The sequence below is a fragment of the Syngnathus floridae genome, chromosome 12 (assembly GCF_059516105.1).
Source record: "Syngnathus floridae isolate MCC-2025c chromosome 12, RoL_Sflo_1.0, whole genome shotgun sequence".
In the NCBI taxonomy this organism is placed as follows: domain Eukaryota; kingdom Metazoa; phylum Chordata; class Actinopteri; order Syngnathiformes; family Syngnathidae; genus Syngnathus; species Syngnathus floridae.
In genome coordinates, this window is record NC_142424.1 from 4,861,074 (window position 1) to 4,885,941 (window position 24,868).

Consider the following 24,868-nt stretch of genomic DNA (forward strand, 5'->3'; position numbering starts at 1 on the left):
GCAGTTGTATTGTTTTGCAATTAATTTAATTCAAGTGATATTTATCCACAAACAATGATCTTACTGAGGTCACTGAACATTGTGTTTTTAGGCTACACCAAATTAACAGTACAAAAGACTGCACGTACAAATACTGCTCTGTGGCTCAGCTCCCCTTGAGAGCCACTAAGCTTTCACAGAAAGCACAGTGAGCCCAACACAAAGGTAAGGTAAACTGTCACCCTTGTCCAATGGGTCTTAGTAGTTCTTTCTTCTGTGTGCACGTCACGGCTTGATATCCTGAGACTCCAACATCCTGCTGAGTGTCTTCTTTACCCGCAAAGCAGTGAGGCGAGACGCCGGCTTGTGCGACCAGCATTCCGACATCACTTTTGCCATCTGATGTAAACACTGGAGAAGGAAAATTCACACATAAATGATGTATCTCTGTCCCTTGATGCTAATGAGAGCTAGCATGGTTTTCTAATTGTCTAATATTCTGTTTTGTTGCTTATCACAGACTTTATCAGTGTATAAATACCTCATCAGTGGCCCAGCGGTTGGCCAACGCTGGTCTTTGTTGTTTGATGCAGACCACATTCCTCATGTCGTCATAGGAGGGGTCAGAGGTCACCAGGTCGTAATAGGGAAGCTGGTAGTCCTCCACGATGCCTTTGCACATCACATACACCAACAATTAATATCAGATCAAATGCATTCAATCCAATGACTGTTACCTCCGGAGACGCAGCGTCGCGCCATCTCCCACATGATGAGGCCAAAGCTGTACATGTCGGCCATGATAAAGGACTGGAAGTGGGTCCTGTTCAAGGTCTCATCTAGCACCTCGGGGGGCATGTAGCGTTTGGTGCCCACCCGCAGATTGGGTGGCACGTCCAACTCATTGGTGTTGCTGACGGAGAACAAATAAAATAAATATATCTAACATTTCCTCGAGCCAATCGGCAATCCGAAAACAACACGAGCGCTTACCTGTTGAACTTAACAGCCAGGCCGAGGTCGGCGATGCAGCACGACCCGTTCCTCTTGACGAGGACGTTCTTGCTCTTGAGGTCTCGGTGGGCGATGGCCGGCTTGCCCTGCGTGCCGTAGATCTCGGTGTGCAGGTGGCAAAGGCCCGAGATGGACGAGTACGCCAGCTTGAGCAGAGCCGTGGCATCCAGCGTGTTGCATTTGAGGTAGTCGTACAGCGAGCCGTTTTCGTGGTAGTCGGTGATCAGGTACAGTTGCGTCCACGAGCCCGTGCCCTTAATGTCAGCCGCGATAAAGCCTGATGGTAGGAAAGTTTATTTAAAAAAAAAAATGCATGAGTACAATGGAATTCAGGAATTCCAGTAATCACTATTTTGATACATTTCTTAATTTTCTAACCTATCAATCTAGCGACCTCTCACCCAGAATGTTGTCGTGCCGCATGAGGAACGTCTGGTAGATTTCCGTCTCCCTGAACCAGCTCTCTTCCTCTGTGGTGAAAAACACTTTGGCGGCCACTCGCTCGCCTCTCCACTGGCCCATCCACACCTCCCCGTAGCGCCCCTTCCCGATTTGCTTCACCATCTGAATCTGCTTGGCGATGGTGCGCTGAACCTGGGGACGCCGCACAAAAACATCCAGAAAAGGTCACATCATTTCTCTCGGGGGGCCATCATTGGCTCACAGAGGAGGCCACAATGTTCATCAGTGATGATAGGTTCCCTGTAGAGGGTGCAGTGATTGTATCTCACCAGTAGGGGGAGCCCTGAGCCCGAACCAGACCCAACGCTGTGGCAATGTTCAATGTGGTCCTTGAGTGACTCCCCTGGAGGGATGTAAGAGTCATCCTGTTCCAAGTTGATGCTGTAGCGTGGCTCGGACTCCTGTCGCTTGTATCTAAACACGTGTAGGAAATAGTACAGATACTGAACAGGAAAAAAGAAAAGACAAAATGGAGCTGAGCATTACCTGACGCAGCAGATGATGAAGACAATGACGATAAATACGGTGCAGACTGTGATGGAGATGAGGAGAGCCAAGTAATGGGCACCACTGTCCACATATTCTAAAAAAATAAATGTGATTTAGAGCCTTGAGAACATTTCCCAAATATCCCCCCCACAGGACTGAGTTTGAGTTTGTGCAGATCGATCGCATCCCCTTCCTGAATCCCAAAGGTCACGCTGACATGTCTCCAGAAGCAGCTCGGGGGCTCTAAACTTTCAGCCGCTCATGATTCTGTCCTCACACACTGGTAATAAGAGCCAATATGAGAAGTATATTTAAAAAAATCACAACCCTAACACTGTAATTCAGCTCACAACCAACAAACTCTGCTAACAATTCAATCATTGGTATTTTTTTCTGACAGTCTGTCAAGGCTGCAGCAATAAACTCAAACAACACCTTAGCATTCCCTGCAAATCTGCTGTCATTTTCTTCCAAAAGAGTGCAACAAAGTGAAGCGCAAGTGTGCTAGTGGGAAAAACATGTGCATATGCGTGGCCGTGCGCAAGGGCCTAACAGATGGACTGACAGACATCTCACATCCGTCTCCAGTCAAGAAACCGAAGCAGGCCCCGGGGAGCGGCTGTCCTTTTCATTCGGGTGTCCAAGTCCAGTCCTCGAGGGCCGCATTCCTCCATGTTTTCCAAGTTTCCCTCGTTAAACACACCTGATTCAATGATCAGGCTCCTGCAGAACGTGAGGATGAACTGATCATTTGAATCAGGTGTGTTTAACGAGGGAAACTTGGAAAACATGGAGGAATGCGGCCCTCGAGGACTGGACTTGGACACCCTCTGAGTGCCAAAAGTCCCAATGATCGTGAGCAGCAGGGGGGGCCCCATTTCGACCCCTTACACTGAGTGCCAAGCAGGGAAGAAATGGGTACCATTGTTATAGTCACTGGTATGACTCGGCAGGGGTTTGAACCCACAACCTCCCAATCTCAGGGCGGGCACTCTCCTCTGCGGCCACTGAGCTGGTAAACACTACCATTTGTTGCATTGACCTCATTTTCACATGGTCCTTGTTTACATTTTGCATTTGACACTGACAGCTGTCAAGTGCCACGTTAGGGCTCTTCTTGTGTAAGTTTTATTTGTTATGGGTTTTCTTTTGTAAGTTTAACTTTGGGTACTTCGAAAGTGTCATTTTAAATTGTACTTTGCTAGGTGTTCGTGTACACAACGTGTTGTGATGACATCTGCTGTGGAGTCTTCAGCTAGTCGCTTGTGAGCTGCTCCATAAAACCATACATGTTCCATACACTGAGAGCATGGGTTCCATAGGGTAGTGGTTAGTGCTCTGGGCATTCACCCCAGCGGTCCAGGTTCAAATCTCAGTGGGATCCAAAAAATTTTATCATAGAAAATTTGCAACACAGGTGCTCGTGTAACCATAAAACCATACATGTCCCATGCATTGAGAGCAAGGCTTCCATAGGGTAGTGGTTAGTGCTCTGGGCTTTCACCCCAGCGACCCAGGTTCGAATCTCAGTGGGATCCAAAAAATTTTATCATAGAAAATTTGCAACACAGGTGCTCGTGTAACCATAAAACCATACATGTCCCATGCGTTGAGAGCAAGGCTTCCATCGGGTAGTGGTTAGTGATATGGGCTTTCACCCCAGCGACCCAGGTTCGAATCTCAGTGGGACCCAAAAAATTTTATCATAGAAAATTTGCAACACAGGTGCTCGTGTAACCATAAAACCATACATGTTCCATGCATTGAGAGCAAGGCTTCCATAGGTTAGTGGTTAGTGCTCTGGGCTTTCACCCCAGCGACCCAGGTTCGAATCTCAGAGCTAGTGTTAGGGTGTGAGCTAGGGTTAGGGTTTGAGCTAGGGTTAGGGTTAGAGCTTGTGTTAGGGTTAGAGCTTGGGTTAGAGCTAGGATTAGGGTTAGAGCTAGGGTTAGGGCTAGGGTTAGGGTTATAGTTAGAGTTAGGGTTACGGTTAGGGTTAGAGCTTGGGTTAGAGCTAGGATTAGGGTTAGAGCTAGGGTTAGGGTTAGAGCTAGGGCTAGGGTTAGAGCTAGGGTTAGGGTTAGGGTTAGAGTTAGGGTTAGAGTTAGTGCTAGGTTTAGGGTTAGAGCTAGAGTTAGGGTTAGTGCTAGGTTTAGGGTTAGAGTTAGGGTTAGGGTTAGAGTTAGTGCGAGGGTTAGCGTTAGAGCTAGGGTTAGGGTTAGGGTTTGAGCTAGGGCTAGGGTTAGCGGTAGGGTAGGAGTTAGGGTAGGGTTAGGGTTAGAGCTAAAGCTAGGGTTAGAGCTAGGGCTAGGGTTAGGGTTAGAGTTAGGGTTAGAGTTAGGCCTAGGTTTAGGGTTAGAGCTAGAGCTAGGGTTAGGGTTAGAGCTAGGCTTAGGGTTAGAGTTAGGCTTAGGGTTAGAGTTAGAGCTTGGGCTAGGGTTAGAGCTAGGGTTAGGGTTAGAGCTAGGGTTAGGGTTGGGGTTAGGGCTTGGTATACGGTTAGAGCTAGGGTTAGGGCTAGGGTTCGCGGTAGGGTTAGGGTTAGAGTTAGAGCTAGGGTTAGAGTTAGTGCAAGGGTTAGCGTTAGAGCTAGGGTTAGGGTTAGGGTTTGAGCTAGGGCTAGGGTTAGCGGTAGGGTAGGAGTTAGTGCGAGAGTTAGAGCTAGAGTTAGGGTTAGAGTTAGTGCGAGGGTTAGAGTTAGAGCTAGGCTTAGGGTTAGAGTTAGAGCGAGGGTTAGAGCTAGGGTTAGAGCTAGGGTTAGGGCTAGAGTTAGAGCTAGGGTTAGAGCTGTTTTTTTTTTTTTTTTTTTTCTACCATGTATGGTAGTTTTTTTTTTAAAACTACCATTTAATGGTAGTTTTTTTTAAAACTACCATGTATGGTAGTTTGTTGTTTTTTTTCAAAAAAAACTACCATACACGGCAGTTTTTTTTTTAAACTACCATTTAATTTAATGGTAGTTTTTTTAAACTACCATTTAATGGTAGTTTTTTTTAAAACTACCATACACGGTAGTTTTTTTTTTTAAAAAAAACATTTAATGGTAGTTTTTTTTAAACTACCATGTATGGTAGTTTGTTTTTTTTCCCAAAAAAACTACCATACACGGTAGTTTTTTTTAAACTACCATTTAATGGTAGTTTTTTTTTTAAACTACCGTGTATGGTAGTTTTTTTTTTCCTTTTTCAAAAAAAACTACCATACACGGTATTTTTTTTAAACTACCATTTAATGGTAGTTTTTTTTTAACTACCATACACGGTAGTTTTTTTTAAACTACCATTTAATGGTAGTTTTTTAAACTACCATACACGGTAGTTTTTTTTTTAAACTACCATTTAATTTAATGGTAGTTTTTTTTAAACTACCATTTAATGGTAGTTTTTTTTAAAACTACCATACACGGTAGTTTTTTTTAACTACCATTTAATTTAATGGTAGTTAAAAAAAACTACCATTAAATGGTAGTTTAAAAAAACTACCGTGTATGGTAGTTTTTTTTTGAAAAAGGAAAGAAAAAAACTACCATACATGGTAGTTTTAAAAAAACTACCATTAAATGGTAGTTTAAAAAAAAAAACTACCGTGTATGGTAGGTTTTTTTTGAAAAAAAAAAAAAAACTACCATACATGGTAGTTTAAAAAAAAACTACCATTAAATGGTTTTTTTGGGAAAAAAAAAACAGCTCTAACCCTAGCTCTAACTCTAGCCCTAACCCTAGCTCTAACCCTAACCCTCGCCCTAACTCTAACTCTAACCCTAAGCCTAGCTCTAACCCTAACCCTCGCACTAACTCTAACCCTAGCTCTAACTCTAGCTCTAACTCTAACCCCCGCACTAACTCCTACCCTACCGCTAACCCTAGCCCTAGCTCAAACCCTAACCCTAGCTCTAACGCTAACCCTCGCACTAACTCTAACCCTAGCTCTGACTCTAACCCTAACCCTACCGCGAACCCTAGCCCTAACCCTAGCTCTAACCCTAACCCTAGCTCTAACCGTATACCAAGCTCTAACCCCAACCCTAACCCTAGCTCTAACTCTAACCCTAACCCTACCGCGAACCCTAGCCCTAATCCTAACGCTAACCCTAGCTCTAACCGTATACCAAGCTCTAACCCCAACCCTAACCCTAGCTCTAACCCTAACCCTAACCCTAGCTCTAACCCTAGCCCAAGCTCTAACCCTAAGCCTAGCTCTAACCCTAGCTCTAACTCTAACCCTAAACCTAGCACTAACTCTAACCCTAACTCTAACCCTAACCCTAGCCCTAGCTCTAACCCTAACCCTAACCCTAGCTCTAACCCTAACCCTAACCCTAGCTCTAACCCTAATCCTAGCTCTAACCCAAGCTCTAACCCTAACCCTACCCTAACTCCTACCGCTAACCCTAGCCCTAGCTCAAACCCTAACCCCAGCTCTAACGCTAACCCTCGCACTAACTCTAACCCTAACTCTAACCCTAACCCTACCGCGAACCCTAGCCCTAACCCTAGCTCTAACCCTAACCTAGCTCTAACCGTATACCAAGCTCTAACCCCAACCCTAACCTTAGCTCTAACCCTAACCCTAGCTCTAACTCTAACCCTAAGCCTAACTCTAACTCTAACCCTAAGCCTAGCTCTAACCCTAACCCTAGCTCTAACTCTAACCCTAAACCTAGCACTAACTCTAACCCTAGCTCTAACCCTAACCCTAGCTCTAACCCTAACCCTAGCTCTAACCCTAACCCTAACCCTAGCTCTAACCCTAGCTCTAACCCAAGCCCTAACCCTAACACTAGCCCTAACCCAAGCTCTAACCCTAACCCTAGCTCAAACCCTAACCCTAGCTCACACCCTAACCCTAGCTCACACCCTAACACTAGCTCTGAGATTCGAACCTGGGTCGCTGGGGTGAAAGCCCAGAGCACTAACCACTAACCTATGGAAGCCTTGCTCTCAATGCATGGAACATGTATGGTTTTATGGTTACACGAGCACCTGTGTTGCAAATTTTCTATGATAAAATTTTTTGGGTCCCACTGAGATTCGAACCTGGGTCACTGGGGTGAAAGCCCATATCACTAACCACTACCCGATGGAAGCCTTGCTCTCAACGCATGGGACATGTATGGTTTTATGGTTACACAAGCACCTGTGTTGCAAATTTTCTATGATAAAATTTTTTGGATCCCACTGAGATTCGAACCTGGGTCGCTGGGGTGAAAGCCCAGAGCACTAACCACTACCCTATGGAAGCCTTGCTCTCAATGCATGGGACATGTATGGTTTTATGGTTACACGAGCACCTGTGTTGCAAATTTTCTATGATAAAATTTTTTGGATCCCACTGAGATTTGAACCTGGACCGCTGGGGTGAATGCCCAGAGCACTAACCACTACCCTATGGAACCCATGCTCTCAGTGTATGGAACATGTATGGTTTTATGGAGCAGCTCACAAGCGACTAGCTGAAGACTCCACAGCAGATGTCATCACAACACGTTGTGTACACGAACACCTAGCAAAGTACAATTTAAAATGACACTTTCGAAGTACCCAAAGTTAAACTTACAAAAGAAAACCCATAACAAATAAAACTTACACAAGAAGAGCCCTAACGTGGCACTTGACAGCTGTCAGTGTCAAATGCAAAATGTAAACAAGGACCATGTGAAAATGAGGTCAATGCAACAAATGGTAGTGTTTACCAGCTCAGTGGCCGCAGAGGAGAGTGCCCGCCCTGAGATTGGGAGGTTGTGGGTTCAAACCCCTGCCGAGTCATACCAGTGACTATAACAATGGTACCCATTTCTTCCCTGCTTGGCACTCAGTGTAAGGGGTCGAAATGGGGCCCCCCCTGCTGCTCACGATCATTGGGACTTTTGGCACTCAGTGGGTGTCCAAATCCAGTCCTCGAGGGCCGCATTCCTCCATGTTTTCCAAGTTTCCCTCGTTAAACACACCTGATTCAAATGATCAGTTCATCCTCACGTTCTGCAGGAGCCTGATCATTGAATCAGGTGTGTTTAACGAGGGAAACTTGGAAAACATGGAGGAATGCGGCCCTCGAGGACTGGACTTGGACTGCTAGAGGGTGAGAGAACAAGCCGAGCCAGCAGGTTCTGTTTCGCCTGCACCCCACCCCCCTCTGGACCCCAACCACTAGCCACCCCTCACCGCTCCACTACAGCCGAACAATAAGCTTTCATTTATTTTCCCACATGGCACATTTCGTCAAGCGGCGGCTGAGTCGAGTTTGCCCTGGCTGCACGGCTGCGAGACGGCCAGGTGCGTCTCACCTGAGGTCCGCAAGGGGGGAAGAGTCGGGTGAAGGTTGCGGTTGCAGTAATCCTGATCAGCACAGCACTCCAGAACTCTCCTGAAGCGAGTGCTCCACGTGTCCTAGCCGAAAAGAAGACGCAGTACCTTCAAAGTGATGCCTCACTCCAACCACCATTTGATTCAGTTCGATTCAATATGGTACGCCTCAGTTCGAGAGGGTGCGATGCATCGAGTCTTTTGTTTTTGTGACACCAGAACACACAGAGAAGAAATCCTCACTTTGCACTGGAACTCTGAGCCAGCCAGTGCCAAACAGCCTGACGTGAGCACGGCCAGACCACCCTCCTCTTCTTCCTCCACCATGGTGAAACACGAGCCGTCCGTCCTGACAAACAACATTAAAAGCCAATTGATCAAAATGTGACACTTCCCTCATGTCTGGGTAGAGTTTTATGTTTGAGGGTGTTGCAAATGATTGCGTCCGCCGTACGTGCAACTGTTGTTAGCTGACTCCTCAGGGCAGTGCTGGGTGCAGTGACACCACAAAACGTTTTGGGTCACCCCGCTGCTGTTGCCGCTCCCTTCGGCCCGCCGCTCCGACTCCTGCTTCCAGCCATTCCGCAGCAGCATGTTGTCCAACAAGTTGCCTGAACACAAACAGACATGATCAAAGGTAGGTGATACAAATGGGAAGGATGATGTCGACAGCTCAAGAATAAGACTCATTGTAGCAATGAAAAATCAAATGACGCACCTTCTTCCGCTAATACCCCTGCTTGTTTTGCTTCTTTACAAAGAGTCCGATTAGGTATAAAAAGAAATAAATGGAAAATTAAATACCATAACATTAAAAATACTTTGACTATTTTTGTTTATTGCTAGTACTGGAGCACTCTGGTGGATAGAATGAGAGTACAATATGCAAAATTGCTATTACACTAAAAGTAAAGACTTTAGAACAATAATAACATGCACAGTGTAAGTCAGAGTTTTTATGAATCCTCAGTATCATCCCATGAAACATCAAAATGATGAGCATTAAATTTTTGGAAAAACAGTAGGTCACATGTTTAAAAAAAAAAAGACCATGTGATGCAAGTCACATTTGTTGTGCTCTGCGCGTTCTTCTTAATCTGCAAATTTTGCATGCTCCTGATCTCCCTGGGTGTCTGTTTTTCATTTTATTTCATTTCAATCAGCATCTTCAAGTCTGCAAAATGCACGCAAATGCAGAAAGAGGAATGCTTCATGAGGTCATCCAACCCTTTAGATACACTTGGCCTGGAATCAGCGTTTGTTTTTCATCAACGAGCGCAGTGGCAGGTTATTCAGGAAAAGCTGACATCACATTTTCTAGAAGAGTTGGCACATGCAAAGCAAAAGCTTATCAGGGAAATGATACTCCCTCTTATGAGCCTGTCTGGAAGCTCAGGGTAAGGCCGCAAATGTATGCCAATATGTGAAGGTGAGAGAATGCGGCCATGTTCACACTCTGCTCACTTAAAAAGGACCATCACTCAAGTATTATTCACGGCCGTACCGCTCGAGTTACCAATTTAATTTTTTTCTGTGACCTGACCCCGTCCAAAACGTTTGTGAATCAAAGTAACTTTTCCCACTGTAATGAATGCAAATGCAATGAATCCGTTCCAGCCTCCAAATAATCAGTGTACTATTAATAAAACTTCAAAATATATTTGATTACAGACATCATACAAAAATCAAAGCTAAGAAGAGTTGACATATAAGATGCAAAATATGAGGAACAGCTGTGGGTAGACGACATTGCACAGCAAACTACAAGCACAAAAAAGATACCTCAAACTGAGAATTGTTGTCTTTGTCAAGGCAGCACTTTTGGAATGGATTTCAAATCCAACAAAAGGCATTCTGATATTGAAATGTGATAAAAGTAACATGAAAGCTCATTGTTATGAGGGAAAAAAAACAGTCTTTTGACACTTTGGTGTTATGCGGAGCCAACAAACAGACTTGCTATGTCAGCAACGGCCGCATTCAAGGTCACCCCGAAATCTGATCTACATCCCCCACGCATTCCACAGGCTTCTCCTCCACACACACACACTGAATGTATGTTACTGTGACATTTCTCCACTACCCAGTATTCTCCACAACAATGACAAACAACACCAAGACTTTGGATGTAACCCATCTGAAACAATGAGTCATTTTTAACATTTCAACTCATCTTGGCATCATATAGATCAGTGTTTCAACCAGTAGGTGTCAGTAATGCGCATTGAAGCTGGTGACACCACGCCGTAAATCAAAACAAAGAAGAAAATGACGTCACTTCCCGTTCACGAACGAGTCGTGAATTGCTTTTCCCGTTCCCCAACGGTGGTGTTATTATATCGAATGTGTTTGTGTTTGAATAAAAGGTTTAAAAAAAAAAAAAAAAAAACGTTAAGCCGACATTTGTTAATTTTGGGGACATCAACTCATATAACAACGTAAAACACATACATATTGTCATATAAAACAGTTAACCAAATGTCAGATTTTTATGTTTTGATTGGCGAATATAAAAACAAGGAATAAAACGCCAGACAAGTTATAACTTAAATGTTTATTAAAATAATAATAATACTGATGAGTGATGCAATTCACGACTCGTTCGTGAACGGGAAGTTACGTCACTGACTCGTAAAGTCCCGCCTCCATCTAACGCTCGCTGGCGCTGCTGATTGGTCTTCACGAGTGAGTGAGTGAGTGAGTGAGTGAGTGAGTGAGTGAGTGAGTGAGTGAGTGAGTGAGTGACAGCATTGCTGCTAAAACCATTGCCAGCCGATACACGAATTAGATATGTTTAATCTTCTTTGCTTTTATGAAGTTTAATTCCACCCGTCCGTCCGTCCGTCCGTCCATCCGTCCGTCCATCCATTCATCCATCCATCCATCCGTAAAGGTTGACTGACTGACAGTTTTGGAAAACGGTCACGCTCGTTTCCCCTGAGTGCCAATTTCCCACCCTGACTAACGCGCGTCTTCAGAAGCACGGAGGATGACGAGCCAGATAAGTTCCTCCAGGTGGCCGTCATAAATCTCCCGCTCAAAGGAGACATCTTCCATGTGTCTCAGGGGTGTAGTCGGACCCCTCGAGGGGATGGCGAGCAACCTGCCAAGGGGCTCATTCATCCTCAGGCCTCAGCCTCATGCCGCTTAACCCCTCAACGGGCTTCAAAGATCGGACGTATGTGTCGGAAGAGCAAATTCCAATCCATCTTCCACCCCCCTCCGGGTCATCTGTTTCTACTGTTCCGGCAACCTGCTCCGTGTTTACCAGCCGTGACCGTGCAGCCTTGAGGACGAAGGAGATGCAGAAGCGCCTGTCACCGTCTGACAATCTGATTTGGGAATTGGCCACCCTTCCATCCCGCGCATCCTCGGACCGACAAATTTGAACTGGCTGGCAGAGAAATGTGACGCGCGGGTGGCAGTTTTACAGAGAAGGTGCTAGATACACAAGACAACACAAACAAGCTACAAACTGGGACAATTACTCGGACAAGCCTCCACATTTAGCTCATATGGACAATCAACTATAAGAATAAAGCAACATTTTTGTGACCGGTACTATGCTGTACTACAAAATTCTACCTATAGTCGCTGGATCTGGATCACATCGATGAACGGGAGATACACACTGTCGTGATAAAAAGCAAAGCTGCTCCTCCACCCACAACTATTCGTGCTTGCTATTTAGCTCAGTTTGAATGAAAACAGCACTCGGCTTGGAGGAGACTCATCGCTGCCACCACTTTGGTCGTGCGCCCGACTGAAACTGAACAAACTACGCCACTGTCAAAAGACACAAGAATCTCCGCAACTAGCCTTTAGAAACAGGTGGCTGGGCCGCTCAGATTTATGGCCATTCTCCCCATATGTTTAGCTCGTTTGAAAGCGCGGCTACAACGTATCACATCACAAAGGATGCCTCCTTTTGTAGGAAGGAGTCACGGAAAGAATCAAAACAGTTGTACGCTGGCTTGTTTTAGTAGTAGCGCGTCATAGTATATATAGTGCAGCACAGTCGTTCCTAGTCACAAAGCCGCATGGATATAAGAATGACTAATTCAAATTTATTTATAGAGCACTTTAACAACAGCCGCAGACGTAAGAAAGTGATGTACATGACTGATATTATTGTGCTGAATGCGAAAAAAGCGCAGTGATAAGAGACGATGAGGCACTCATCATCATCATCAGCAGCAGCACGGGAGGTATTTCATCACCAACTGTGAAAGTTACAACCAGCTCCCAGTCACTGCCTGACTGTTACAGCTATTTAGCACTATTCCACCCACGTCGGTGCGCAGTACAAAAACAGTTGTACAGAAAGGACTGCAAAAGTCATTAGAAACCTTGACTGTTGTACAGTTGTAAAAAAAATCATGCATGAGTATCAAACTTGAAAAATGAAAATAAATTTTGTTACATACGTACGATTTGCTACTTTAATTCCCACGGGAACGCGCGAGTCGTGTCTAATGTGCCGCTGAAGTGTTTTGAATGCAAATCGAGACGGCTGTCAATCATTTTCCCGACTAGAAAGAGAACAAATGCCGAGGTGCCCCACTTGAGGGGCTGGAGGCTTGAGATGTTGAGGGGAGGGGTCGCGGACCCTCCCGCCTGTCACAACCTTACGGGCCAGCAGGACACTGTTGGCATTCATCGTAAAAAGACAACTGGCTGTCCATCTTCAAACGATTCAAAACAGGAGTGCGCAGCGGGACATAAAAGCCTTTTTAATGCCATACAATACATGCAAGGGATGAACTTACTTAAAAAAAAAAAAAAAAGATGGTATACACATCTTTGATGGCAAAGTTGCCCCTGCCAAAATGGCCGCCACAGTCACAGCAGTTTGCTGAAGTGCAAACGTGCGCTTGGCATTTATCTGTCATTAAGATACTCTTGAAAAAAAGAGGGATAAACCATTAATTAGTTGTTTTTTTGTAAAAACATCTACTAAAATTCCGAGCTATTATATTAAACAATGACTCCAAACGATTAACTGACTACCGAAACAGTCGTCAATTATTTCGATAATCAATGAGCTGTCATCGATTAATCGCTGCACCTCTAAATTATTGTAAAGATAAAGTCATTGTTTTTTTTGAATGCATATCATAATATCACGGGAATAATGTCTTTAAGAAATTATGAAGATAAAGCCATAATCTATAGGTTAAATCAGTTTTGTTTTTTAAATCATAATCTTACGAGATGAAGTTGTAAATTTCTGCTAATGCTTGTACTTGCTGACATGATTGTCTTGACTCACCTTCCGATTGTGTGCTCAGCAGTGTGATCAGAAGCAGAGCGTGCCAGGCCAGCATCGCGCCACCGCTGCCGCCGTTTTTTCAAATCCTCCGGCAGCAATCAAGAAGTAGTGGAAGCCGAGTACGTCCTTAAGACCGCCACAGTCCTCCCTGGTCCCTCCGGTGCCACTCCGACACTGACAGTCTAGGAGGGAAAGGCAAAAGGGTGGGGGGGGGATACGAGGCGGGGGTGTTACTTCTCTCTGGGTGTTCGGCCCTTTCTGCCACTCAGGCAACAGCTGAGCGCATACGGACCCCCGCAACAAGAGAGCCACTCCATGTTTATACACACATCCATTGGATTCATCGATTCAAAAATATCCGATAGTGACAGCTGTGTCAGTTGTGAAAACAATAAAAAAAATATCACTAGTTAGGATTAAAGAGGTTTACATAGCAGGTCATTACGACAGAGTATTCACGTGTGTGCGCGTTGAAGGTGTGCGAACGGTGCCGAAGCAGCGGCGTAGCGTCAGGTGATGGATGAGGAGGCGATTAGAGCTCACACCTCCAGGCACTTTGCAACTCGCCGCTAATCCGCTACGCAGACGCACACGTTAACAATGGGCGCACATTCCTCAACGCAATATGTATGTCGTAAGAGGATTAACCAAGATATTAGACAGATTACATCGAGTTCACTCGGAGGAAAAAAAAAAAAAAAGAAATCACAAACATGTCACAATGTATTCTTCCGAGTGGCTGAAAAAAATAAACTGTTGAATTCCTGGTATGAAATAATATTTGAAAAATTTTAGAAAAATAAAATTGCAGAGAAAAATAATGTTTTTTTGTTTTTTCTACAAGAGAGAAGTCGTACTTGACAAAGTAGCGATCAAAATGGAATAAAAGCCGTAATCTTGAGAAAATCTTGTGCAAAAAAAAAAAAAAAGTCCTAATCCTACAAGAAGTACTAACAAACACAACGCCTTCTCATAAACTGCATTCTCTTCCAAACGAAGACAAAGTCAACAGAGTTGAATTCTTGGTGGTGTTAAAAGCGTATAAAAAGCAGCAAGAACCAAAAGGGCCTCCCTCAGCACCTTGCCACATGGAGTGTGAAGAGCTGCACCTCCAAGGACCTTGGAAGCTCTAGAGCCGTCACCCCCACCCCAACGCTCCATTTGTGCTTGTGCAGCCTTGGCACATGGTGGGGAGGGGGCGCGCAAGAGAATGGGTCAGTGCACCTCACATGGTCTTCTGCGCTCCAGCACACAACCAGTGTGGAGCCCCCGGAGAGGGGCCGGAAGGCGGGAGTGAGCGTCACTAGGTGTGTGTGTGTGTGTGCGGTGGGGGTGGGGCATCACTCCATCACAGTAGATGGCTTGGAAGTGAAAACGTCCTTTTATGCTAATTGGAGCAGGACAATTTTTAAGTGGTACTGTTTGTATGAATTAGACATTTCTGACCCCCCCATACCAATTTTAGCCGATTATTACAATAACTATATAATTTCAAGATTTATCAGCAGGTTGGACGAGTGGTTTGTACCATTACCTCCAATAAATACAACGCCGTTAATGAAGATTCATACCGCTGCTCTAATGTTCACACGCCTTTGTACTGTCGCAGAAAATCCATCTCCATTTCTTTGACAAACATTTTCTTATGAAACAGAGAACCTGCACTAATGCTTACAGTATTAACACAACACACCGTGACAATCTTCATATTTCATTTTCGGGGCAAACGAGCCTTTCATCGTCATGGCGCTGTCGTCTGTACGGGGACCCATGGGAGTGATCCCCACCAAACAAAAGAGTTCAGATGATGACGTCGGAATGCGTGTCGGACGGCCGACGTTCCGAGCTTGTGTGAAATCGGGAGGATTTGCGGGGTTAAACGTGATGTCATCTAGAGAAGTTTATTACCGTGGCAACGCAGCTGTCTGGTTGCCAGAGGCTCCAAAGTGGAGCCGATACAAGAAAAACTGGCGGTGTGGTGCAAATGCCAACAATAAGACTTAAATTCATCCATTTTTTTTTTTGTAACATGCAACCCACAGTTTGAAAAACAATTCATTTTGTTATATTTTTATATTCATATTTTACAATAAAGCGCCATTTTACTCTATTGGTGGCATAACATGTAGATAGCTAGGGGAACAATACTAATATAAAGCCAAACAGAACGTGAAAGGAGCATTTCACGATGGCTTTTTGTGTTCTCAGCGTTAGCTAGTGCCGCTAATTAGCGACTTCCTCTGCTGGTCAGACCGAGCGGACGGCGGGGGTCGAACTGCAAACTGGCCGTGACCCTCACACCTGCCTGCTCTCATTAAACCTCAGCGTGTCACACACATGGGCACATTCACACTATCTTAACACCTTCATGTCTGGTACAAACAAATAAAATAAAGCGACGTCAAAGAAAGATGTTATTTATTTGAACAAATGATTGCATGGCTAGTTAAGCGCTAAGGTTAGTACTGGGGGGGGCATATGAGGGTAAAGGGTTGGGGTCAAAGGTTCATGCCCACCCCTGGCAGGGGCTACACCTCCACTTGCACACTCAATGTGTTGCACCACCTGTTTGCAGCAGGTGGTGAGCAAGCGGCAGAGAGGGGGATGCTAAGGGGGAACAATATTATGAAAATAAAAATGGCTTGCATACACCCGCCAATTGTAAAGCGAGACAGTCCCCGGTCATGAACTGATCAGCTAGACTGGGGGAAGCTCCAGATCCACTTTCAAGAGAAAGTTGAGACGACGCTGCATGAAAAAAAATGCTTACAGATTATTTGCTTTGAATAAAAATGCACCAATAACTCCATCATTACTGATTGTTTTTACAGCGTACGAGAATAAAGAGTGACATTTTTCGTATTAAACAGATTTCTTTTTTTTTTTAATTATTAAATTCAATTGCACGGCTTCCTGCCTGGTTCGGGCAGAGGAAGAAGGGCCGTCATTAAGGGAGAAAATTGCAGCGTATTTACCATAATCACGCAGGCCTTAACAAGCATCAATTGGTGTCCTTGCGCCATATCAGAGATGCAGGAAAGCTTTAATGAGGGAAGACGTGCTTGCTTGCGTCACTGACGGTTAGCAGAAGATGACAACACAATGAGGGCTGATGGATGCACCTTACGAAAGAAAGATTCAAGAAATCTTCCATCATGTTACGTCACTTCAATTATATGTTGCTGGAGTGACTGAAATGGAAGGGGAGGGGAGGGTGGGGGTCATCTTCTGTGCATATTTTCCATGGGCAGTCCACCTCCCCTTCTGCCCTGCGCAGCATAAAGATCCTTTGTGTGTAGTATGTTACACCGATGCGACAAACAGCAGCCACGTACCGCGTGATTACTTTGCAACATTTGTCGAAGAAAAAAAAAAAACAACACGCCCACCTGTCAGCCATCATTGATGGCGGTTAAATATGATCAGAAAACGTGAGCAGGAAATTACTGACGCTGTTTCCGATATTTGGCAGAATAGATTTCGATTTATTAGCCGATCAAGAAAGAAAAGGGTTTTTTATTTAGGGGTTGGGGCCAAGGCATCAACCTGTTACGATGATTTAGGTGAAAATAGAATATCTGCTTTTAGTGCCTTTACCGTCTCAGCTCGACATAAAAAACAGGGCGTAAAAGAGCTATAATTATCGATCTTCAGGGTATTTGAGCTAAATTATGTCAGAGACTTGTTATGAAGACACCTGGGAATGGAATTAAAATGGATACTATGTCTCAATCAAATGGGGGAATGACGTGTTCTTGTGTGTGTAGATACACGGAAACACACGGCAGCTTACAAAACATCCTGCTCTTTAAAGAACTTACAAGCTGGAGCAAAGCAAAAAAGGAAAAGTGGATGCTGAAACACTTAAGCTGATTTACTTTTATGAAATAAGGCACTAAAAGATCCATTCAAACCTAAATTAATAGATGGTGATTATCAGTAAGAAACTATTTTAGGCTTTTATTGCATCACAGACAACATAAAGCAGTGAGTTTAGTGTTTGCGATGACATGAAGAGCGACAGAAACTCCAGCATGACCTAAATCTCGTTGTTGGTTAGCAGGCTACTTTTGAGTTCAGGGAAGGCGGAATATTACTGAACCGTACGACTTTTTTTTTCTTATTCTGTGGCGATCAGTGCAACTCAAGGAGCCACACTGAATTCCTCCTCCATGTTGATGTCTTGGCTCAAATAGAAGCAGATGAGACTGGAGTATTTTCCCACCCCCAGTAAGGTCGACGTGAGCGTTAAACCATCTGTTCCGGGGAAAACTGATGGCAAAGCCAGTCTGTGTTTTGCTCATTTGTCAATGCGAGAAAATTGACTTGATTAGCAGATGCACTTTGACAGCGTGTGGATTGAGTCTCAGCAGGCAGTGGCAGTGGCAACAGCGCAGCTTCTTCTTTTTGCAATTCACATGCCGCACCCACACACCTATTTCCCCTCCGAGTCTAGCTACCACCGCCCTGGACCTGCTTTTGCTCAATGTCTTCCTCCTGTTGCCAGTCTTGGGACATTTCAATGAACGCACGTCTGGCTACTCGACACACAAATCCCAGACAGTCAGTAAAAGCAAGCGAGGCATGTTCAGTGACTAATTAAAAAAAAATGAAAGAAAATGAGCCCCTAAAGTCACCAGTCATCCAAACTCAATCCAAATCCAATTTCAGACCCGGAATGTCAAATGTGACCCATACGCAGGTCTTTTCCAGCGCACTGCTGCGTCATTAGACATCATTGCGAATGCGACTCTCCCTGGAGACAGCGCGGCATGAGACACGTAGCAATTGCCAGCGTTGTTTTGCCCTCCTGCAATGAAAACACAGGAAATAGTGCACGGCACAACGAGGCCCCGGGATCGATGCCTGGCTTCGGGATGGCCACGTGTTTTAACATCTTGCCCTCCGCACTTGGGAAGCCACTCTATTCTTCAGGAAGATTGTCAAGTTTCCCCCCACCCCCCTTCCCACACACACCCACGGCTAATGTATCCCAACGCGGTGTCATGGCGGGCCGCCGCCGACCAGTCGATAAGTGCTGGAAATGCTATCCATCTCTGAAACATCACTCCTTCACTTAACGGGAAGCGAGCGGGAGTGCCGGCATGGTCAAAGGGTGGAAAGCTGAAAGCGGGCACGGTCAGGCAGTAGCGAGACGTCACTTAAATACAAACTCGAAAACAGCAACGTTGTCTTAATGGGCTCATCCGAGCCAAAACCTGAAGAAGCACTCGTATAAATGCACTCGCACGCTCTGATTTTAGCATATGATTTACTAGTCCTGTCATATCAGAGCATATCACCTGATATATTATTTAGCATTTTACTCATAGGGCTATAGTACTGATAATGTGAGGCAGCGCTTAAAAAAAAAATAAAAAAAAATCACATTATACAACAACCGGATGCCTAATTTGTCTCAACACTATGTGCCGTGTGATTGGCTACCAAAACGTTCCGCTACCAAAACTCGAAACTGTCCACAGACGTGAATGTGAAACAACCGTCGCTATCTGTACACATAAAAAGCAGGATTGTAGAGAATTGATATTCAATAATATTGAGGAAAAAACGATCAATACTTCCTGTTTTCGTTATTCTACTTAGTGTCACTACTATAGTGTCATACAAAAATTGTGTCACTATCTAGTGTTTAAAAGTGGAATTACACCCAAAATTAAAAAATATATATACATGGGACGCAAAAAAAAAAAAACCACAAGTCAGCTGTGATAAGCTCCACAACAATCGCTATAGAAAATGGATGTATGTGTGACCGCAATGGCGCCACGGGTCCTGGGAGGGAACGACCAGTTGCGTGTTATGTCTTGTCACCAGCCGCACTCTCGGTTGACACCTTAGGCCACATCCCTCTTTTCTCGTGCCAAGAATACTGGCGGAGCGCGGCCCCGAGAAGAAGCGTGCCCAGCCCGGGAGAACAAACACGATTAAGGGCCGGCGGCGTGCCCCCGTGCCCATCCCTCGAGGGAGCGGGCGGCGAGCGCTGCCAGCGTCTGTAACTGGAGAAGACGCGGCGTCAACAGCTGCTCCCTGTTTGTCCCGCATCTGCCACCACTGTGATCTCATGGAACAAAGCGAGAATGCCAGCACGCCGCCGACAATATAACATACTACGTTACGTTTTATTATATGATTAAAATAGTCCTGCGATTGGCTGAGCACCAGTCCAGGTTGTACCTCCAGCATACCTGCTCTGCCAATCAAGACTAACTGATGGATATTTCATAAATATACATAAGATCAAAAGAGAAGTTGCCCACAATGTGAATGTTTACTTAAGCACGGCCGGTGGAGTGTGATTACAAATCAGAGGTGTACGGCTGATTTGGGGGTCATTTGGGAGCACTGATTGACGCTGGGGATCTCTCCGAGGGGTGACATCATGGGTGTCGGGTTGCCCGTTGCGGCTTTAGCTCCCAGGAGGAGTGAGGGGGGTGTCAAAGAGGCCAAGTGTAGCTGTGGAGAGCAGAGTGTGTTGTCTCCTTATCGCCCTTCTCTTGCAACGGAAGCATCTTATTACAGGTACCAGAGGGGGCGAGGCCTCTTTTACTGTACAGTTGTGCAATATCATGAAATAAAACATAGCTACGATATAAATATCAACTATCGTACTGTTCTGGAGGGGTGGGCTGATTAACGAGCTTGGCGAGAGCAAATTAAACTTGCAAGTCAAGGGACCACTTTCAAATGTTACTTAAAGCATTTTGTACGATCAATATCGGCTACATGACAGTAATAGATTTTGCTATGCGAAAATCTACACAAAAAGGGACGTCAACAGATTGTGTTGGACCTTGGAGGTTCCGCCGTGCTTTTAAAGTGTGAATTACACTTGAGGGGGGTAAAGCCCGAGTCGCATACCAAACACGGGAGTCCAGCCAGACACTTTGATACGGTACCCCAGTCATGCCTCCGCCTCCAGACCGTGTGAGCTACACTTCACATGTAGTGCACTTGACACACACACAAACACACAAGCCACGGGGAGCAAACTATTCCAGACATGTTTACTCAGACAGAAGTCAGATCCCCGAGAAGGAACCCTCGGGGCTTGTGTTGACCAGAGGAACCAGAGTTTTTCTCCTTCCACATCACATCCCATCTTGTCCTTTTGAACCCCCCAATGAAGGTTCAATTTAAGGGACTTAACTCCAGCGCGGCCCCTCAGGATTCCGTCTCCAATCCCCCCCTCTTTTTTTTTTTTTTATTTGCTTGATCTCAGGCAAAAATTTACTGCCTCCGGTGATAGGGTTACCGGGAGAAAATCAAGCCGGCGTGACCGCGTTCCCACAAGATGGGGTTCGCTCTCTCCCGAGTGACATGATTAGCATCTCCATGCAGACCAGCTCGTGGTGCATGAGCAAATAGCCTGCGAGCTTTTTCGTGCCCTCAGATGAGAGTGCGCACAGACAGTGCAGGTAAACTCCATTAGGGCGAGATTACAACATCCACTCAGAAAGATACTCGCCAAAGAAACGGGCTGCACCAAAGAAAGCCGTACTAAAATTCCTAAGTCAGACCAGTCAGGCGCGACCGTAGCTCCGCGTATGGAGTGCTTTGACGCCGAACTCATGACCTGCTGAGTCTGCCCTGCCATCACACCTGCAATAACAATTTGACCTGTAGCAGGTTAGCTCACTCATTTTTTTTTTTTTTTGGGTATTGTCATCCGATCCAGGCTACCTAAAGCTCTCTGAGCCGCTGATGCAGCCAGACGAGGAAGAGGGGCCCTTCTCGGGTTTGACAGCAGCGGAACTAAAGATGAAGCTTGCAGCAGATGAAGGCACAATAATGTATGGCTCAGTCCTTTTTTTAAAATATAAAATATTTACATTCTACATTATTAAGCCACTACTGCCTATTGTTTGGACAGTGCAACATTATGGCATGCATTTTTTTTTTTTGGGGGGGGGGCTGGATTTCATTTCAATAGGAAAAGATTATTTGGGCTTCACGCTGACGCAAAAACTGGTATCTTAAGGGAGTGTCTAGTTGTTGTTTCACATTTTACAATGCTTAACATCTTTTAAAAACAAAACAGGTTGTGGTTGAACCTCTGACGAGGTTACACAAAAAAACACCGTGACCAAGCCACTGAGGAACAAGGACACTATTCAACATCAACAACATTCGGCCTGACACCCGTGAAAGTCACTTGAGGCCAAACCGCAAAGACTCTGCCGAGACGAAATAGGGAGAAAATTCATTCGGCCTGTCGCTGGAATCAACAAAGAGACGCAGCTGTCACAACACGAGCCGCACACCGAGGAGCAAACGGGAGTAAACAGGAGCTGACATCTACCAAAAACACACTTGCAAACTCTGCTAGCACGACTCACCTTTGGTGACATCTTTGGCTTACAAAATACTTTTAATCAATTACCAATGAATGATGAATCAGGACTCACCCGAAGCAATGTAATGACACCAGGCACTTTGTCAATCGAACATTTTTCTTCTCTTCTTCTTGCTGCTACGATTGCTTCTTCATCAACTCGGCATGTATCTGAATGGAGACAGATGGAAAGTAAAAATCTGATTGCACTTATGTGGTCTGTTTCTGAACATGAATAAAACTTTTGGAAACTAGTTCATAAAAAATTCCAAAGACATTTAGGCTTGCACATCAACGTGATTAGTTAGCATCCCTGAAAGCGGCTGCTTGAAAAGTAGCTCAAGGCTGACATGAGAGCAAAACAGGTAACCAGGAGTTCATTTCACATATAAAAAAAAATGGCCTGCTGAGTCACAGCTGTACGAACACTGCAACGACTGTTACGTGGGTCGAATTCAGACAAGTTGACTCGGGCAAAAAGCGGGTGGTCCCACTGACACGTGCTCTTTATATGAAATAGAGAGCATAATTAGGCCTGACGACCCGTCTCGCATCAAAAACACATTTATGACGTTCTTCACAGTTTTTATAAATCATCTTTTGTCTCCAGGCCACACGACTCCGCTCACAGCAGGTGACTGTCACACAGAGTACAACGTCGAGCGGTTGTAACGGGACTAGAAAGGGAGTGTGTACCTCACACCGAGAGACTATTACTGTCCTCTGTGAGAAGAGTTGAACTATTTTATTATTCACAGCAGCCCTGCGTGGCACACTGGAGCCCATTTTGGTGTTTATGATGGTTTCCTGCGGAGGCAAGTTCACTGCTTCATGGTGAAGGAATGCTAATTAAATGAAACCACACTGCACCAATTGACTGTAGTTCACACCATCTGCCGGGATTCAAATTGTTTTTTTTAAACGATACAATGATGTGTCTCGTCTCGTCAGTAGAACACCGTGTTTGGTCATTTCGAAAAACACGATTCTTGTCGTGCGGTTTATTTTACAGAGTTAATTGCTAATCGTGTCCAGCAGCAAGTCAATTAGCACGCCGCTTTTGGAGGTCAAACACGCCACGTACACACTCATCAGTTTATGCCAAAATCTATACCTCCCACTAGCCCGGCTGAAAGAAAATGAACACCCAGTCTGGTCGGATCGATACAGCTTTTAGCTTTGGATATCACTTTCGTCACAATGCTGTCAAAGTGAAACCACTCTAGTGTGTTTTCCACGGTCTATGTGATACCTGTCAATAGAGTGCAGACCTAAGTCTTCTTTTTTCCGTCATTTTTTTTTTTAGGTTTAAAAAAAGACCGTCGGGGAGCTTCCCATCAAGTTATCAGATTAACACAAGTTATTAAAAGGAGCTCATATGTCGATGATTGAAGTATTGCTCTTGACTCGATCTCGCAGTCGCCGCCTTAAAGTCTTGTCCTTGACTTCTTGATAATATTGGTCATAACTTAGTCAATACTCCCTAAATTCTTGGTTTCTTTGTTTTGACATCTCCTACATTACAGTCTAGACTTGGTCTTGGCTGCTGAAAGTCTTGCTCAAGACTTCTCTTCTCTTTAAGGCCTCTTGTTTTTGACTCAATCTGGACTTGTTAAAGACCGGGTCTTCACTCTGGTTCTGCCCCTTAAAGGCTTAACTCTTGACTCAGTCCTGGCTAATTTGGTCCTGACTCCAAACACTACTCCTATGTAGTCATGCGTCTTTTCTATCTTCAATCCATTCTCCCACATGTTGTCAAGCTTCCAGGTTAAAGAGTAGAGCAGCTTGAAGTCATTGCTGCCCTTTTTCTGCTTTTGTTTCTTATCCAGCACTTTGGGAGGAAAGCGTCTGCTGTTGACTTTTAAATAGCAGATGGCCGGTGCAGGTAACCCGTGTGCTTCCTTGTTAATGGGAACCAGAGTGGACTTTGCATAACACCGCAGGGCTACGAGGCAAAATCTTCAATGAGAATGTTTACAAAACATGTAGACCAAATCCTTGACAACAACCACATTTAGACCTTTATCCATCAATCATTCTAGTGATGGTCTCCATCTCGGTGGGGATTTTGATCACTCGGGGGGGTCTCCTATTAGTTTTGATCCCTCCCTCGGGTGCAGCCCCAGGAGTGAAGTTGTTGATGCGATCAGAGTCAAATGTATTACACACTGCAGGTTCCATACACGTTAACAAAAGTCCAATACATTAAAAGAGCCTCACTTTTTGATGTTTCTGCTCATGGCCTTTTAAAGTCTTGATTCTAACTAATTTAGGGACTAAGATCAGTCAATTGCAGGGGAAATATGAAAAGCAGAGTACACCTGGGGATACATACATGTTTTTGAAGGATGATTCAAACCCATCTACTGTGAGCCTTAGATGAAAATCACGACTATAGCATGCTGTTTGCATTAAGTGTACATGCTTTCACAATTTGCATATCATACACTGCAGTAGTTTTGAACAATTAATGCATAAAGCATTAAAAGACCGAAAATAAAAATTGCCAGATTTTTGTCTAGTGATGCATCGCGCAGGTGTGCCTAATGAAGCGGCCAGTATGTGTGTATATTGCATGTCGTATTAGTTCGACTACTTTTAATATAAAAACTCAAGAGATTTGAATTTTACCTCGACCTGACGCCAAGTGTAAAGACAAATTTATTCACTAGCATCATCAAACTCACCTTTCCACTGTCCTACGAACAAGAAACCGCGTCCATTCACACTCTGGTCACAGACATTGCAAGAAAATCTTCTTACCTTCGTATTTTCGCTCCAAAAAGATGCAAATGGGACTTAAAAAGTGGTTCGGCACTGTCAACGTGCACGAGTAGCGTCTCGTCCTCCGTGTTGTGTAGGTAAGAGTTGACGCGAGGAGTCGAGCAGCTGCGTTTGCTTTCCTTCTTCGAGCCTGTCAATTGGCGTCTTTTTCCTGCGACAACAGCGACAACCTATGGCGACTCAGAGAAGTGCAAATACTAATACAGCGAG

General features: G+C 44.8%; 1 protein-coding gene across 1 annotated transcript; it reads right to left on the reverse strand.

The window, feature by feature from the left end:
• Window positions 1-4: 4 nt before the first annotated feature.
• On the reverse strand, window positions 5-24,862 carry bmpr1bb (bone morphogenetic protein receptor type 1Bb). The gene is made up of 13 exons (XM_088391495.1): window positions 24,638-24,862; window positions 21,948-22,045; window positions 13,519-13,700; window positions 8,701-8,857; window positions 8,490-8,595; window positions 8,228-8,330; window positions 1,942-2,038; window positions 1,725-1,869; window positions 1,395-1,587; window positions 973-1,270; window positions 717-892; window positions 521-651; window positions 5-390 (listed from the first exon to the last, which is right to left on the reverse strand). The coding sequence occupies exons 3-13, from the start codon at window positions 13,571-13,573 to the stop codon at window positions 265-267; spliced, it is 1,587 nt and encodes a 528-aa protein (XP_088247621.1). The 5' UTR covers window positions 13,574-13,700; window positions 21,948-22,045; window positions 24,638-24,862; the 3' UTR covers window positions 5-264.
• Between the last annotated feature and the right edge of the window lie 6 nt (window positions 24,863-24,868).